The sequence below is a fragment of the Triplophysa rosa genome, linkage group LG21 (genome assembly GCF_024868665.1).
Source record: "Triplophysa rosa linkage group LG21, Trosa_1v2, whole genome shotgun sequence".
In the NCBI taxonomy this organism is placed as follows: domain Eukaryota; kingdom Metazoa; phylum Chordata; class Actinopteri; order Cypriniformes; family Nemacheilidae; genus Triplophysa; species Triplophysa rosa.
In genome coordinates this window covers 14,123,186-14,136,794 of record NC_079910.1, presented here as the reverse complement: position 1 = coordinate 14,136,794, position 13,609 = coordinate 14,123,186, and the positions used below count along the sequence as shown (strand labels likewise).

At 37.0% G+C, this 13,609-nt stretch overlaps 2 protein-coding genes across 2 annotated transcripts; one reads left to right on the top strand and one right to left on the bottom strand.

The window, feature by feature from the left end:
- The first annotated feature begins 209 nt into the window (after window positions 1–209).
- On the top strand, window positions 210–8,110 carry LOC130544918 (F-box only protein 44-like). The gene is made up of 6 exons (XM_057319095.1): window positions 210–395; window positions 493–754; window positions 1,007–1,121; window positions 1,273–1,368; window positions 1,913–2,048; window positions 2,349–8,110. Exons 1-6 carry the CDS (start codon window positions 309–311, stop codon window positions 2,493–2,495), a joined length of 843 nt encoding a protein of 280 aa, XP_057175078.1. The 5' UTR covers window positions 210–308; the 3' UTR covers window positions 2,496–8,110.
- Window positions 8,111–8,234: 124 nt separating this feature from the next.
- On the bottom strand, window positions 8,235–10,536 carry LOC130544919 (F-box only protein 6-like). Its single transcript, XM_057319096.1, has 6 exons — window positions 10,374–10,536; window positions 9,983–10,229; window positions 9,605–9,725; window positions 9,424–9,519; window positions 9,115–9,250; window positions 8,235–9,011 (listed from the first exon to the last, which is right to left on the bottom strand). Exons 1-6 carry the CDS (start codon window positions 10,386–10,388, stop codon window positions 8,865–8,867), a joined length of 762 nt encoding a protein of 253 aa, XP_057175079.1. The 5' UTR covers window positions 10,389–10,536; the 3' UTR covers window positions 8,235–8,864.
- Between the last annotated feature and the right edge of the window lie 3,073 nt (window positions 10,537–13,609).

The following is a 13,609-nucleotide window of genomic DNA, read 5'->3' as shown; positions in this document are numbered from 1 at the left end:
CCAAAGCTTAAAAATATATACACTTATGGAATAGAGAGTTTATTTCTTTATCTTAAAAGAACAGAGTTGATTAAGATAATTTAGAAGATCTATTATTAATATGAACAAGTTTTTAAAAGACTTTTTTGGGGGAAGGGCAAATTCTGGTTCACACTCTAACACAGTAGGTGGCGATAATGCACCTTTACGTTGGTGCTACCCGCCATAAAATCGAAAAAAGAAGACGAACAGGACCAGTGTTTTGGACGTAGTCCGTATCGTGACGTCATCAGCAGCAAGCGTTCTGTTGAAATTTATAACAACACCAAATGTTGTCGTGTCAAGCTGCAGGAATGGGTCAGTCGACAAGCCATCAAATGCAGCTTGCTGCGGATTTTAAAACCGGATCAGATGCAGTAAGTTGTTGAGTGTTTGGAACTGGCACAGACCTGTTACAGTGGGCTGTAAACAACCCCCCCCCCCCCTCTCTCTCTCTCTCTCTCTGTCTGTTAGTTCAGAAGTCTTGGGGCGGCTGTTCCTCTGGCTGTGGTTGAGGAGGTCTTACTGAATCTGCCTGCAAAGGAAGTGGTACTGATCTGTCGTTTGGTGTGTCATGAGTGGAAGGAGCTGGTGGACAGTGCCGCACACTGGAGAGAGCGCTGTCGGAGAGAGGGGATCGAGCTCCGCGATGCGTCCAGACCACCAAACGACTGGCGCCTCTTCTACTTTCTGTCAAAGAAACGACGTAACCTGCTCAAAAATCCCAGAGCTGAAGGTCAAGCCACAAATATGAAACTGTTACAATAGATGTTACAATTCTGTTCCATTTACATGAATGCACTTGGCAAATGCTGATTTACTGCCGTATTGTGCACACTGCATTAAGAGTTGGTTATTGTTGCTTAAAAACAAATTAGTCCGTATTAGACCTTCTTAAAATTCAAATACTTTTGCTATCTTAGAAGTGTAAGTATCTTTTCCTCTGCAAATGTCAATGCAGATCTATAATGTTGCTAGTGTCTTTTAGAGAAGTTACATCGATGGAAGCTGGTTGAGAATGGTGGAAATGGCTGGAAAATAGAAGAGAATTTTGCACCACTTCCAAATGACACAATTGACAAATGTTTTGCCACCTCTTATGGGTATGTTTAGTTTTCTGATCCTTTAGACTAAAATTCAATTGATTGTAACATTTCTGTCTTTACAAAGTCATATTAAACTGAAATAAATGATCATATATATTCTTTTAATTGTTTAAATGGAATCAAGCTCATCTATGATCTTTGTCCTCAGGATGTGTCTAAAAGAACAGCTGATTGATTTGAAAAAAGAAGGCTACAGTCCTGCATTTATGGATCACTTGCAGCCTGCTATTAAAATATCAGACTGGTAAGTGCTTACAACTTCAATGATGCTAGTTTCATGGGAGTCTCATTTATCTTACCAGGTCTTTGATGTGCTGAATTCAAATTCAAGATAAAATTCAAATTCAAGATAAAAAGTGGACTTTGCAAACAGGAATACATTTCAAGCAAACACACTGGAAGCAACGTCCCTTTCAGGTTTCTGTTGAATCCCTAAAGAAAATTTGTTACAATTCCAATTCTTTTCAAGCTTTGTTTTGCGGATAATCTCAGGCTTCAGTGGCCTTTCATGATTTAAAAAACTATACTTTTAAGAAATTGAAGACTGATGTTTGAAAATCTCCCACAGTTCAATCTTCACGTGCTAAGTGATGTAATATTATCATTTTGAACTTGAATTGAGTGTCTCTTTGCATACCACTTGCAAACTGAGGTACAGAAATTGCTGACTGAATTATGATTTGCATCTATTTAGACATCCATAAACTAGCAATGACAAAGCAGCAGGACCAAAGCCTTAAACATAACCCTACCTTAAAACGTCTGTTTTGCGTTGTTGTGTCCTGCAGGTATGCCCCACGCTGGGATTGTGGAAGTTTTTACAAGATCTGCGTAGAGCTGCTTGATCAGAAGAAGAAACCCATCAGGACATTTGACCCTGACCCAGTTTATTTTGAGCAGTGGAATGATCAACAGTGGTGTCCAGTGAGTTTAATTATATAAATTAAAATAAAATAAAAATGTCAGTTTTTTTTAACACCAACTACATAACACCAACAATCAATAATACATATAAAGCATTTATTAATATTAATAATTATTAGTAATAATTTAAAATCAGTTGTTTTTATAAACTTTACAACTATTAATACACAATTAACTAAAATTTAAAAATAAAATTATATTGTTCATGTAATGTGTTGTTCATTGATCAGACAATGTTAGCAAGTATGACTGTAATGTAAAATGTTACCCTTTATTCTCACCGTCTTTCTTTAATTTTAGATGACACATGTCTTCAAAGATTATGGACGTGGAGTTCAGTTTATTCGTTTTACTCATGGAGGGCAGGATACACAGTACTGGGCAGGCTGGTATGGAATACGGGTTATTAACAGTAGTGTAGAGATCTGTCCAGCTGCAGAGAGATGATTTTTTTATTCTCACTGTTATAAAATCTTCTGTTATATCTTAAAAAACACCTTAAATATACAGACCAGGGTTTTTCCTGGCTAAAAATGAGGCTGAGGTGGTGCCTTCCTGATCTTGTACACACACGCGTAGGCCTACCATGTCTTTAAGTGGCTTAACCAAAGTGACTTTGAGTTTGACATATTAAAAGTTCTAATAAAATTAGATAAAAATGATAATTATTAAGTTATATAAACATTACTTTTATTCAACCAAACAGAAATGTTTTTTTAATCAAATAAAGCTTTTTTATCATTTCAACTAACTTTTCAGCCCACAATAGCCAACTGAATTAACAATAATAATAGTCTTTCTAAATGATCAAAGCTCATTCACATCTTGCATTCTCTGTGGTTCACTTTAAATGATTCAAGGATCTCTTATATTCGCTAGTGACTGAAAAGTTCAATAGTTTAAATGAATCGGTTCAAATGAGTCATTCGTGTGCGAGTCGTTCTGAACGTAATGTGCGTTCATACTGACGAACTCGCTGTGTACAGTATACACTGATTCAACGATCCAACTGCACAGCTAAAGACATTACAATGATGTACGTCATGTTAATTTAAAAAATTTCAAGAAATTAAACGTACTTTGATGCAAAACAAACTTGTTCTGCAACTCTTTTTAGCGCCTCAGTGTGCTGATAATGAAACAGCGCCTCCACTGTGGAGTAATGTCGCAACTGCAGTTACAAATAACAGTCTGTTAAATGCATGCAGCATTTCTTGTGAAGACTCGCAACATAATTTTGGCGAGAGCCTGAGGCGGCACGACATTTGACGGAGGCGGCCGCCTCTAATTTCTCTATGCAGGAAAAACCCTGCAGACATGCTCAAATTTGTTAGTACCCCTCCACAAAAAACAATTTTCTCTGAAATAACTTGAAACTGACTAAAGTAATTGGCATCCACCATTGTTTATTCCATATTTAATAGAAATCAGACTTTGCTTTTGATTTTTTTATTCAACATAATATTGTAAATAATAAAACAAATGAAAATGTCATGGACAAAAATGATTGGAGCCCTAACCTAATATTTTGTTGCACAACCTTGAGAGGCAATAACTGCAAGCAAACGTTTTCATAGCTCTCAATGAGACTTCTGCACCTGTTAACAGGTAGTTTGGCCCACTCTTCCTGAGCAAACTGCTCCAGCTGTCTCAGGTTTGATGGGTGCCTTCTTCAGACTACAAGTTTCAGCTCTTTACATAGATGTTCGATAGGATTCAAGGGGAAGTTCACCCGAAAATCAACTTTGTGTGATTTTTTACTCATCCACACGACGTTAAACATGTTTAGAGAACTTCCGGCGTCTTCGGAGCACAAATAGAGATATTTAGGTGACATCCGAGAGATTTCCAGGCCTGTCTTGTCAGTGTATGGCGCGCGTTCACGAGAGCACTTCTTCTTTCCAACCAGGATTAGGTGCTTCTAGACCATCTTGTTTTTCACATATCATTTCCCTCTGATTTTAGGGGTAAGTTATGGTTAGGGTTGGAGTTTGGTGTGGGTTTAGGTTTTATTTATAAAAATGTTGTCCTTAGGTCAACAAAATATGTTGCCCTGAGGACATCAACCACTTGGCAAAATCAGGTCAAGCTGGGGTTTGCCCCTATTGGACGCCGGCGCGCTGACTCACAACGCGGAAGCGCAACTCTGTTTACATGCAGACGTACGCTGTATATGCCATTGAGTTCGACACTGATTATGCAGTAGGTCTAGGTGTAGTGTACGAAATGGTGCTAAAAGGTTCCTTTCCAGGATGCTCGAACCGCGCGAAAAAAACGTAAAAGTGAATTACCTATGTCGAAACATGAAAGGCTTACTTTTCACATATTCTCGTTACATGATCCTGAGCGCCTGAAACTATGGCTGCTGGCTATCCGGCAGGACGTGGATTTACCGATTCAATACATAAAGCAAACGAAGCAGCAATTGCAAAGCATGTGTCAAGGTTTCCAAAGTAGACTGTTACAAACTATTTGTTGGTTTTACGATGTTTCTTTTGGTGATATGCTAGCAGCACATGCACTTTACGTGTTCTTAGTAAATAGTATATGTGCTTAGAAGACATGACTTTTTTTTTCCAAAGAGGAATATAAGGAAAAGATGCACAAACACTATTATTATTACATGTGCGATGTAAAAACACTATTGGTAGGGTAGGATATATAATTGATGTATACAAAAGAGTTTTTGTTTTGTGTTTATGTTGATTTTATTACAAACAGTTGAAGTAATAACAATATGTAAAACATTTTTGTTGAAAATATGTATAATAGTAATTATGTCAATTACATTTTTTACAACAATTGGGTATTATTTAGCCTTCCTTTATTTAAAATTGTTCCAAAAGAATCTTCAGCTTCTTTGAAACCCACATTGGTTCCTGATGAGGATGGGTATTTTTCTGTATGGCATGCACAACACATGACGATAGAACTACCTAGTTTTTGTCCTTTGAGTATCCACTCCAGGACAACCCAGTACCACACCAGTCTGCACTGACTGTAAACAGAAAATAGATGCATAGTGAAATAGCTATGTTGCACGTGTAAAAACTCATTACTATATACTTTGCTACTTACTCGACAGAAAGTGTGCCTGCAACGTGTGAAATGCAACGTCCAACACACTGCGGCTTAGCAGGGGCGAAAAGCCGGGATCATCTGTTAAGACAGCGTAATTCATCTGTCGTCTCATCATTTGAACCATCCACACTTTCGAGCTGTGGCATGGCTACTGTATATCCCAGTCGATGCAGCACAAGCTCTCCCATTTCCGTAGGCATTGCTAGGCATTTCACGAGTTCACCTGCGCAGATAACAGCGGTGTTGCAGGGATAATAATGATAGAGCATGGGTATGAAGGTTATGGGTATTTAGCATGCTGTCTAGAAAGCGGGCTCCGAGCTTGCCGGATCTATCCGAACTCGGAGCACTCTACCCTGGCCAGGGCAAGTGCGCCGAGCTCGGAACCGGCTCGAGCCCAGAGCACACCCCCTGGGGTCCTGCGGGAGAATGATCTTTGTGAGAGGAGCCGGGGTGGAGGAGAGATGCTGATCTGAAGAGATGAAGTAGGTAAGATGTTTTTTTCTATTTATACGAGAACTCACTTGAGCTGATAGGGTAGATGCGGTGATTGCTGATGGTAGACCAGCCGGGCTGATTATATGCTCCGGTTCCTCCCGAACTTTGTTAATTATACATAATTTACCACATTTCCACCACCAGATATCCATAGCTCTTTTTCTTGTAGAAACTAGTGGCTGTGGTTGTGTCCAGTGTTGGGTAAGTTACTCTCAAAAAGTAATTAATTACTAGTTACTAATTACATATTCAATAGTGTAATTAGATTACTGTACAAATTACTCTCTCCAAAATGTATTTAGTTACTTATTACTAATTACTTTCTATATCCTACATCAACCTTGATTAGTTAAGTGATTCAAGGATAGACATGAAAGGGCTCTTTTAATTCATTTAAATAAATAATATTAAACTACATAAAGTACTCTTATTAACTGACCAAAGTATTACAAATGTGAGAATAATACATTAAAGCACGGATTTTAAAGTTAGACTTTGAATTTTGATGTCAATTGCACTATTGCACACACATATATTACACAAAGTATTTAGTTTAATTACATCAAAAGTAACTGTAATTAAATTACAGAAAAAAATAAGAGTAATCCCTTACTTTACTTTTTCAAGGGAAAAGTAATTAAATTACAGTAACTAATGACTTAGTAACTAGTTACACCCAACACTGGTTGTGTCACATCTTCTTCCCTATCTCTTAGTTCGTCTTATGTATATTCTGGTTCGAATAAGTACGGTTGGGTAAAAAAGTGCAAGTCTTCCTCAATATTGAAATCATCAGACATTTTGCGAAGATCAGCTTATATACTGCGTCCAATAGGGGCAAGCCCCATGCGGCGTTCGGCGCACAAACCTAATACGCATGCGTCAAAGTGCTCTCATCCAAGAAGAAGACAAAGAAGAAGTGTTCTCGTGAACGCGTGCCATACACAATATATTAATATATCGAATAAAGTCGGTATTTTGGTTTGTTTTTCGCACATAAAGCATTCTCGTCGCTTAAAAAAAATTCAATTGAGCCACTATGCGCGGATGGACCAATTTAACGATGTCTTTAGTACTTTTCTGGACCTTGGCAAAAACTGACACCATGATGTCTATGAGGAGGCCTGGAAATCTCTCAGATGTCACCTAAATATCTTTATTTGTGCTCCGAAGACGCCGGAAGTTCTCTAAACATGTTTGATGTCATGTGGGTGAGTAAAAAAATCACACAAAGTAGATTTTTGCGTGACCTTCCCTTTTCAGATCAGGACTCATAGAAGGCACTTCAGAATAGTCCAATGTTTTGTTCTTATCCATTCCGGCTGACAGTGCATCGTCTGCAGCCAGACCCTTGTAGAACAACCCTGATATTAAAGGGGTGTCCATTTTTGACCGTGAGATTAGAATTTCACAACTGGCGGACGACACAACTCTGTTTTTAAGAAATACAAATCAAGTGGATTAGGCTCTTGAGATTATCAATGTTTTTGGCTTCTGGTCTAAAACTAAAACAAAAAATAGTTTTTTTGTTTATTTGATACCTTTGAAACTTCGGTGAATAATATACCCAAAGATGTTGTGAAAGATCTATGTATCTATATCTCCAAAAAAGACTCTGTTAGACAAGAAAACATATAAAAATAAATTAAAAAAGCACAAACTAAGATTCAGCAATTGGCTTCAAACAGATTTATCTTTTATAGGAAGAGTTCTCTTAAATAAAAGCAGAAGGTTTTCCCGGTTTATATATCCATCTTTCTCATTATTTGTCCATGATAATACTTGCAAACAAATTATACGTTTTTTTTAAAGAAACATCAGTATTTAAAAAAAACAAGTCTTTCCCGGTTGTCCATAAAGAATTTCTTACAATGGTTAAAGCTATACCAAATGGTCTTGTTCAGCTAATGAGATGGCATTTATTATTTGAAGAGATTGTAAAAAGTGAACAGAAATTTTTGGTTGAAGACAATTGTTTGACCCAAAATTTTGTAATGAAATGATAAGAATGTGTTCCATTGAAGAAAACAAATCGCCCCCAGGAGATTTTTTTCCCCTTGTCAAGTGATTTTTGATGTGACCCGACAAAATTCCTTATTTCCAAATTTGTCTTAGACTTTAATTTAACAATGTGTGATGAACAAGTGCCCTCCATATTGACACCGTTGGTAAATATGAGCAAAGGCGGCTGTAAAAATAAATCTGCATTGTTTCTCGTTACAGGGCACTGTACTATGTTATTTCTCCCATTGTAATCATAATTTGGTATATTTAGGGAATGTTTTTGTTTTATTGGCCAAACATTTTATTTATAAATGCAAATGTTCTTTAATAATTCCCAAAGTAAATATTTTATATGACTTTAAATACTCTATAAAGACATTTGACAGTAAAAAATGTCAAGATTGTAAAACTGTACCATGACCTAATGAATGTGACAAAATTTTGATTGTGCCTCTGTAATTTTTTCTTCTTTCCTTTATTTATTTTTTAGTTAATTTTGATGTCATCCAGGGTTTATTGTACTTAAATGGTTTAAGCAAATTTTGTTCTAAAAAAAAAAGGAAAAAAATGGGCCTGAATAACAACAAATAAATAAACAATACCTGCTATTTCCACTCGTTTATTTATAAATATAATGTTTTGACTTAAAAACAAGTGACGGTATACGTTTAAAGCCTTTGATAATGGAAGCAGCATCAAGTAAATACCTTCAATATAAATGCATGAATAAAGCTAAAATAGGACAAACTGGTCAGAATAACACAAAAATGCAATGTTTTCAGCCTGCAATACTTAAACATACATATTAATTTGTAAATAACAGTTTAAAAAACAATAGTTTAAAAAAATATTTGATATTTTACATTTGTTGAAATTCAACTAATACTGAAATGGAATGACCCCAATACATGTAGAAATGCTGACTAAACACAAATTTGGAGTACTAGTCTCTTAGATTTTCCAGAGCTGTATTTGATAACATTGGAGTAGGGTATTTTGGGTGTGTTTTACACATGGTCTACATGTTATATTCTATATAAAATAAAATACATTTATCATATTTGTCTATTCCTTTTTTATGCAATCATGAATTCTGTTTTAAAGATCTTTTTTCATTCAAACTGTTACAAGCTGAGCATGTATTAGAAGTCGACAACAACATTATAACTACCTAATTAGAAAGTCAGTTTGTACAAACATATGTGTAAAAAGGCACGTTCAGACTGAACAATGTTATGCATCATCATCTGGACAGATCTCAACACTACTGTTCGTGAGCCGTATTCCATACCAGCCTTTCCAGAACTTTGTATCCTTTCCTCCATGAATGAAATGAATAAAACGAACCCCAGGTCCATAATTCTTGAAGACGTGTGTCATCTGGAGAAAAACACACATCAGAATTACAGAGATAAATCCGTTAATAGCCTTAAGAATATGACTGAATGGGAACACTTTTACTGTCTTTTTTCATTGTGCTTACGTGACACCATTGCTCATCGTTCCACTGCGGAAAGTAAACTTTATCAGGCTGAAAGGTTCTAATCACTTCCTTATTCTGTCCCAGCAACCTCACACAGATTTCATAGTAACTGCCACAGTCAGAGCGTGGGGTATACCTGCACCAGACCAGACATCATACATGTGCACTAAACACAGCTTTCGTGTTCAATTTCACGCTGATTTGAACCAAATAGACAGGTCACTCACAAAACGTTTACCACTTAAAACACAGAGGAAATAAACCATCATGAAATTTCACCTGAAAATGTGGGGTTAAGTTCATTCTTACCAATCTGATATTTTAATATTAGGTTGCCAGTGATCCATAAAAGCTGGACTGTAGCCTTCTTTCTTCAGGTCAATCAGCTGTTGCTTCAAACATAACCTGAGGACAGGATAAAGATGGTCCCGCATGAGTTCAATGAAATGTAACTAAAGAACATGTATTTGTTTACAAATGTCAAATGTACCCAAAAGAGGTTACAAAGCAATGGGTGATTCCCAGGGTGCTGTCAGGAAATGGATTCCTGGTGTCATGTGCTTCCCAGCCGTCACCACCATTCCGTACAATCTCCCAGCCATTTAAACAGTCTAATAAAAATCAGAATGGAGATTTCACCTTATGGAGAAAAACTTTTTCAATTAAAATGGAACATCTGCCCTCTGGTGGTGATTAGTGCTATTACATACAGTATGATAAGGCAAAAAAACGTGCAAGGAATATCAAGAGTACTGTGGGTTTGATCCCTTGCAACACACAAACTGACCAACTATATGGCTTGAATGCACAGTCTCGGTAGCCTACAGTTTTATCGTAATGTAATTCCAGGTATTTCCAGATAGCTCACCGTCAGCTCTTGGATTTTTGAGCAAATTACGTCGTTTCTTAGACTGAAAGTAAAAGAGGCACCAGTCGTCTGGTGGTCTGGACGATTTGAGCCCCTCTCTCCGACAGCGCGCTCTCCAGTGTGCGGCACTGTCTACCAGCTCCTTCCACTCATGACACACCAGCCGACAGTTCAGTACCACGTGATCTGCGGGCAGATTCATTAAGATCTCCTCAACCACAACCAGAGGAACAGCAGTAACGTTACACTAAAAGAGAAAGAAACGACATGAATCCAGAAGGTGATGATGTCGTGTGTACTTTTTAAGACTATGATTTTCACATTCTGTGTTTAAATTGTATACATTGAATTAAGCTAGCTTAAGTCAGCTTCTGAACATTTAGAGACCTACCATACGGCTATACATGGTTATTTCCGTCTCAGGTGGAGCATGTACTGTATTGGGAAAGCGTCTTATGCTTTACCAGAACGAAACTTTTCTTCTTTCTGAATACTCCTTTGGAATACGACTCTACCCGATCCGTCCCGGAAACACGATTTGTACCGCGCATGCGCGAAACTGCGCCTACTTCCGGTCGAAAAAACTACACCACTCGTTCCATACCGGAAATAGTTTTTTAATCAACTCTTCGCACATCGCACTTAACATCAAAAGACATTAAACACATTACAATTTATAATGGTTTGGAGAAACGTACGAGGGATACACTAAGAATCCTGTTAAGATCGGAAAATAGTTTTTTCTATTATTTTTTATGTTGCTTTTTAATTTATTTTTTTAATACCGATGAAAATACAATATGACACAATGTTATATGTCGGGAGTAAGAAATAGATTTGTATTTATAAAAAGATAATAGTTTTTTATAAGTGATTCTCTTCTTAAATTTTTATGTAGGGCAAAATATGTCAAGGTTAATATGTGGCACAAATTGTTACCCCAATTAAATAGTAAAAAAAAAAAATACACTTAAACTTAATAGTTTACATTTGTTAGACACCATTTAGTAAAGTGTGTGTTTTATTTATATGTTATGCTCTACATATTTTAGCATACTTTAACAAATGTATTTAAGAAACACACAGAATTTTCTGAATTCATTCAGTTCCTTCTTTTCTTTAGTCATTCATTCACTCACTACCTCCCTCCATCCCTCAGTCACACACTCACTCACTCACTCACTCATCTATTCATCTACTTAAATTGCTGATTGAGGAACATGGCATTGAACTTTAGGCCGTGTTTATCAATACAGTATGCCAAAAAAATGTTTCCATGTCTTCTTGATACTGAAATACAAACAAAAAGTCATCCTTCGCCTTGGAGAATTGACCCCTCAGGACCTTTCTGATGAAATTTGGTTGATCGTCCCCGTGCATCCGCAAAAACACAGGCTGTCACCTCCCCATGGAATAAGTCTCTGTGACTTTGTACTCAGTACCATGCTGAATGTAGGTCTCTGACAATGGCTGGCTGCTGCACCTGGTAAAGTAAAGACACAAGTTTGTATTCATGTACAGTATGTATATGTGCATGCACGTATGTAGGCACATATTCAGCATGCATGCAACTGCTTAATATATGACCACAATAGTCTGATTTCACTCCGCTGCCATGTTGAAAACAAAAAACAAAGCAGAGGTGGGAAGAAAACCGCAAGGACAGATAGACTGCAATGGTTGGACTACCATCGGGTGTCTGTGACATGAAAAAAACAAATGATGCGTTTAAAAACAATGTTTTATCACATCATGTGATGGTACGGCTTAAGTGGTCAAGTAAAACAGCTCGTGTGACATGCATCTTATGCTTATATTGTCACATTTAAGATCATAAATCATTTTAATAACTCCAGGTTGGTTGTCCAAACCATTGCAGTCTATCTGTCCTTCTGGTTTTCTTCCCACCTCAGCCTCAGTTTGGTGGTGGTGGTGGATTTTGGCACCCTAAAGACAGGCTCAAGGGTTCCCTGAAGGAGTTGGGGCGTTTCTTCTGTCCAGTGTGCGAATCTCTGTCCATGCCTTTGGAAAATAAGTAAATGTATATGAACTGTATTTTTGTGACAAGTTCTGACTTTACCAACCGTGACTTTACAGATGTAATTTTATTATATTGGCTGTATAGAGTCTATCATACCCTTCTCCTCTCAATCAGTTGAATGCACCACCACTGGCGAATCAATGGAACCTCCTCCTAAAACACACACATGCACGAATGCACACACACTCCACTAGTTTGATGGCATTTTTTTACTTGTGTGAAAATCCAACTTACCTCTGTGAATGTTAATGGACGATGTGCAGGTACTGTGATACACAAATAACACTGTAAGAGACAGCTCTGACAAATGAAACATTCTTTCCATCAGCATGTAGATATTTATAAGGCCTAGTCCTGGCGTAAGCTAAGCCTTGTTTGTAAAACCGGGCCATAATAGTACACAATAGTACACTTCTTCTACCATCTTGAGGCAAGCATTTCTGATCTGAAATTAAAGGCAGAACGGTTACATCCTTGTGAAAGCTGCCATGTTAAACATTATGCATCCCTGCAAAAAGGGAACCTAACAACCTGAGGTGGCAAACGTTCTTAAGTACAGATACTTTGAAAAATAGGAAAAAGTATAAGTTAAAAGTAAAGTACCACCTCTGTAGTATATTACCCATTCTTTCACGTCGTTGATTGTTGTGGACCAATAGTAGCCAGCTATAACCCTGTTTTGAGTGCCTCTGACACCGCTGGGATTGACAGTTCCTGGGTTATTGTGGCACTCTGTAAGATCAGATGTTTTCTTTTACTCTGACAGGACAACTAGCCGCATGTACTGTTTAATAGGGCCGGTGTAGAAGAGTCTGTCATCTGTTCAAAGAGGAAAGGTTGCAGTTTAAAGTATATTGTTTATCACTATATGATCACTAATATGATATGTATTAATATCCTGCTGAAAAAAATTCTATTGGATTCAATGGTTATAATAGAAATTATTTTGGCTGGGATGGAAACTATGGTCTCTACTGTGGCAGATGTAAACCTTTGAATAATCCCCAAAACGTTACAAAAAGGAATTTTGTAATGGTTTTAATGGTAGAAAGCTAATAGTTCTGTTATCAATTATATTTTTCTTCAGCAGGGCACCCAAATACGGGAGCTGAACTGGTAACTTACAGTTAACGTATAAATTAAGCACATGACATATTGTGTAGACAGTCAGTTTCTCTGTATTCAGTTACCTTTTTTAGGGTATAATTCGTAGACGCCCGTTTTACCTTCCAACGCTATGTAGGGCTGTCAGGAACTTCTCCTTTTAAGAAAAAATGTTTAAGTTTTACATCAAATGCAAAAGAATCCATACCGCTATCACATATACTCATCATTTATGAAAACCAAAAATAACATTTTTATACATAAATTCAAAATTGGGGTTCACATGGCATTTGATAAAATCAAGAACATCGCAGCAAAATGTCATTGTATAACTGCAATTCCAAAACAAATGTACTGATGTTTCCAGTTTCTCGAAACAAAAAGAGCAATTTATATCAATATCATTTTGTTTGTCTTTTGAGAGAACACTTGTCTGGATAAAATAATATTATAAATAACTTAATGGATAGAAGAGCTGCATT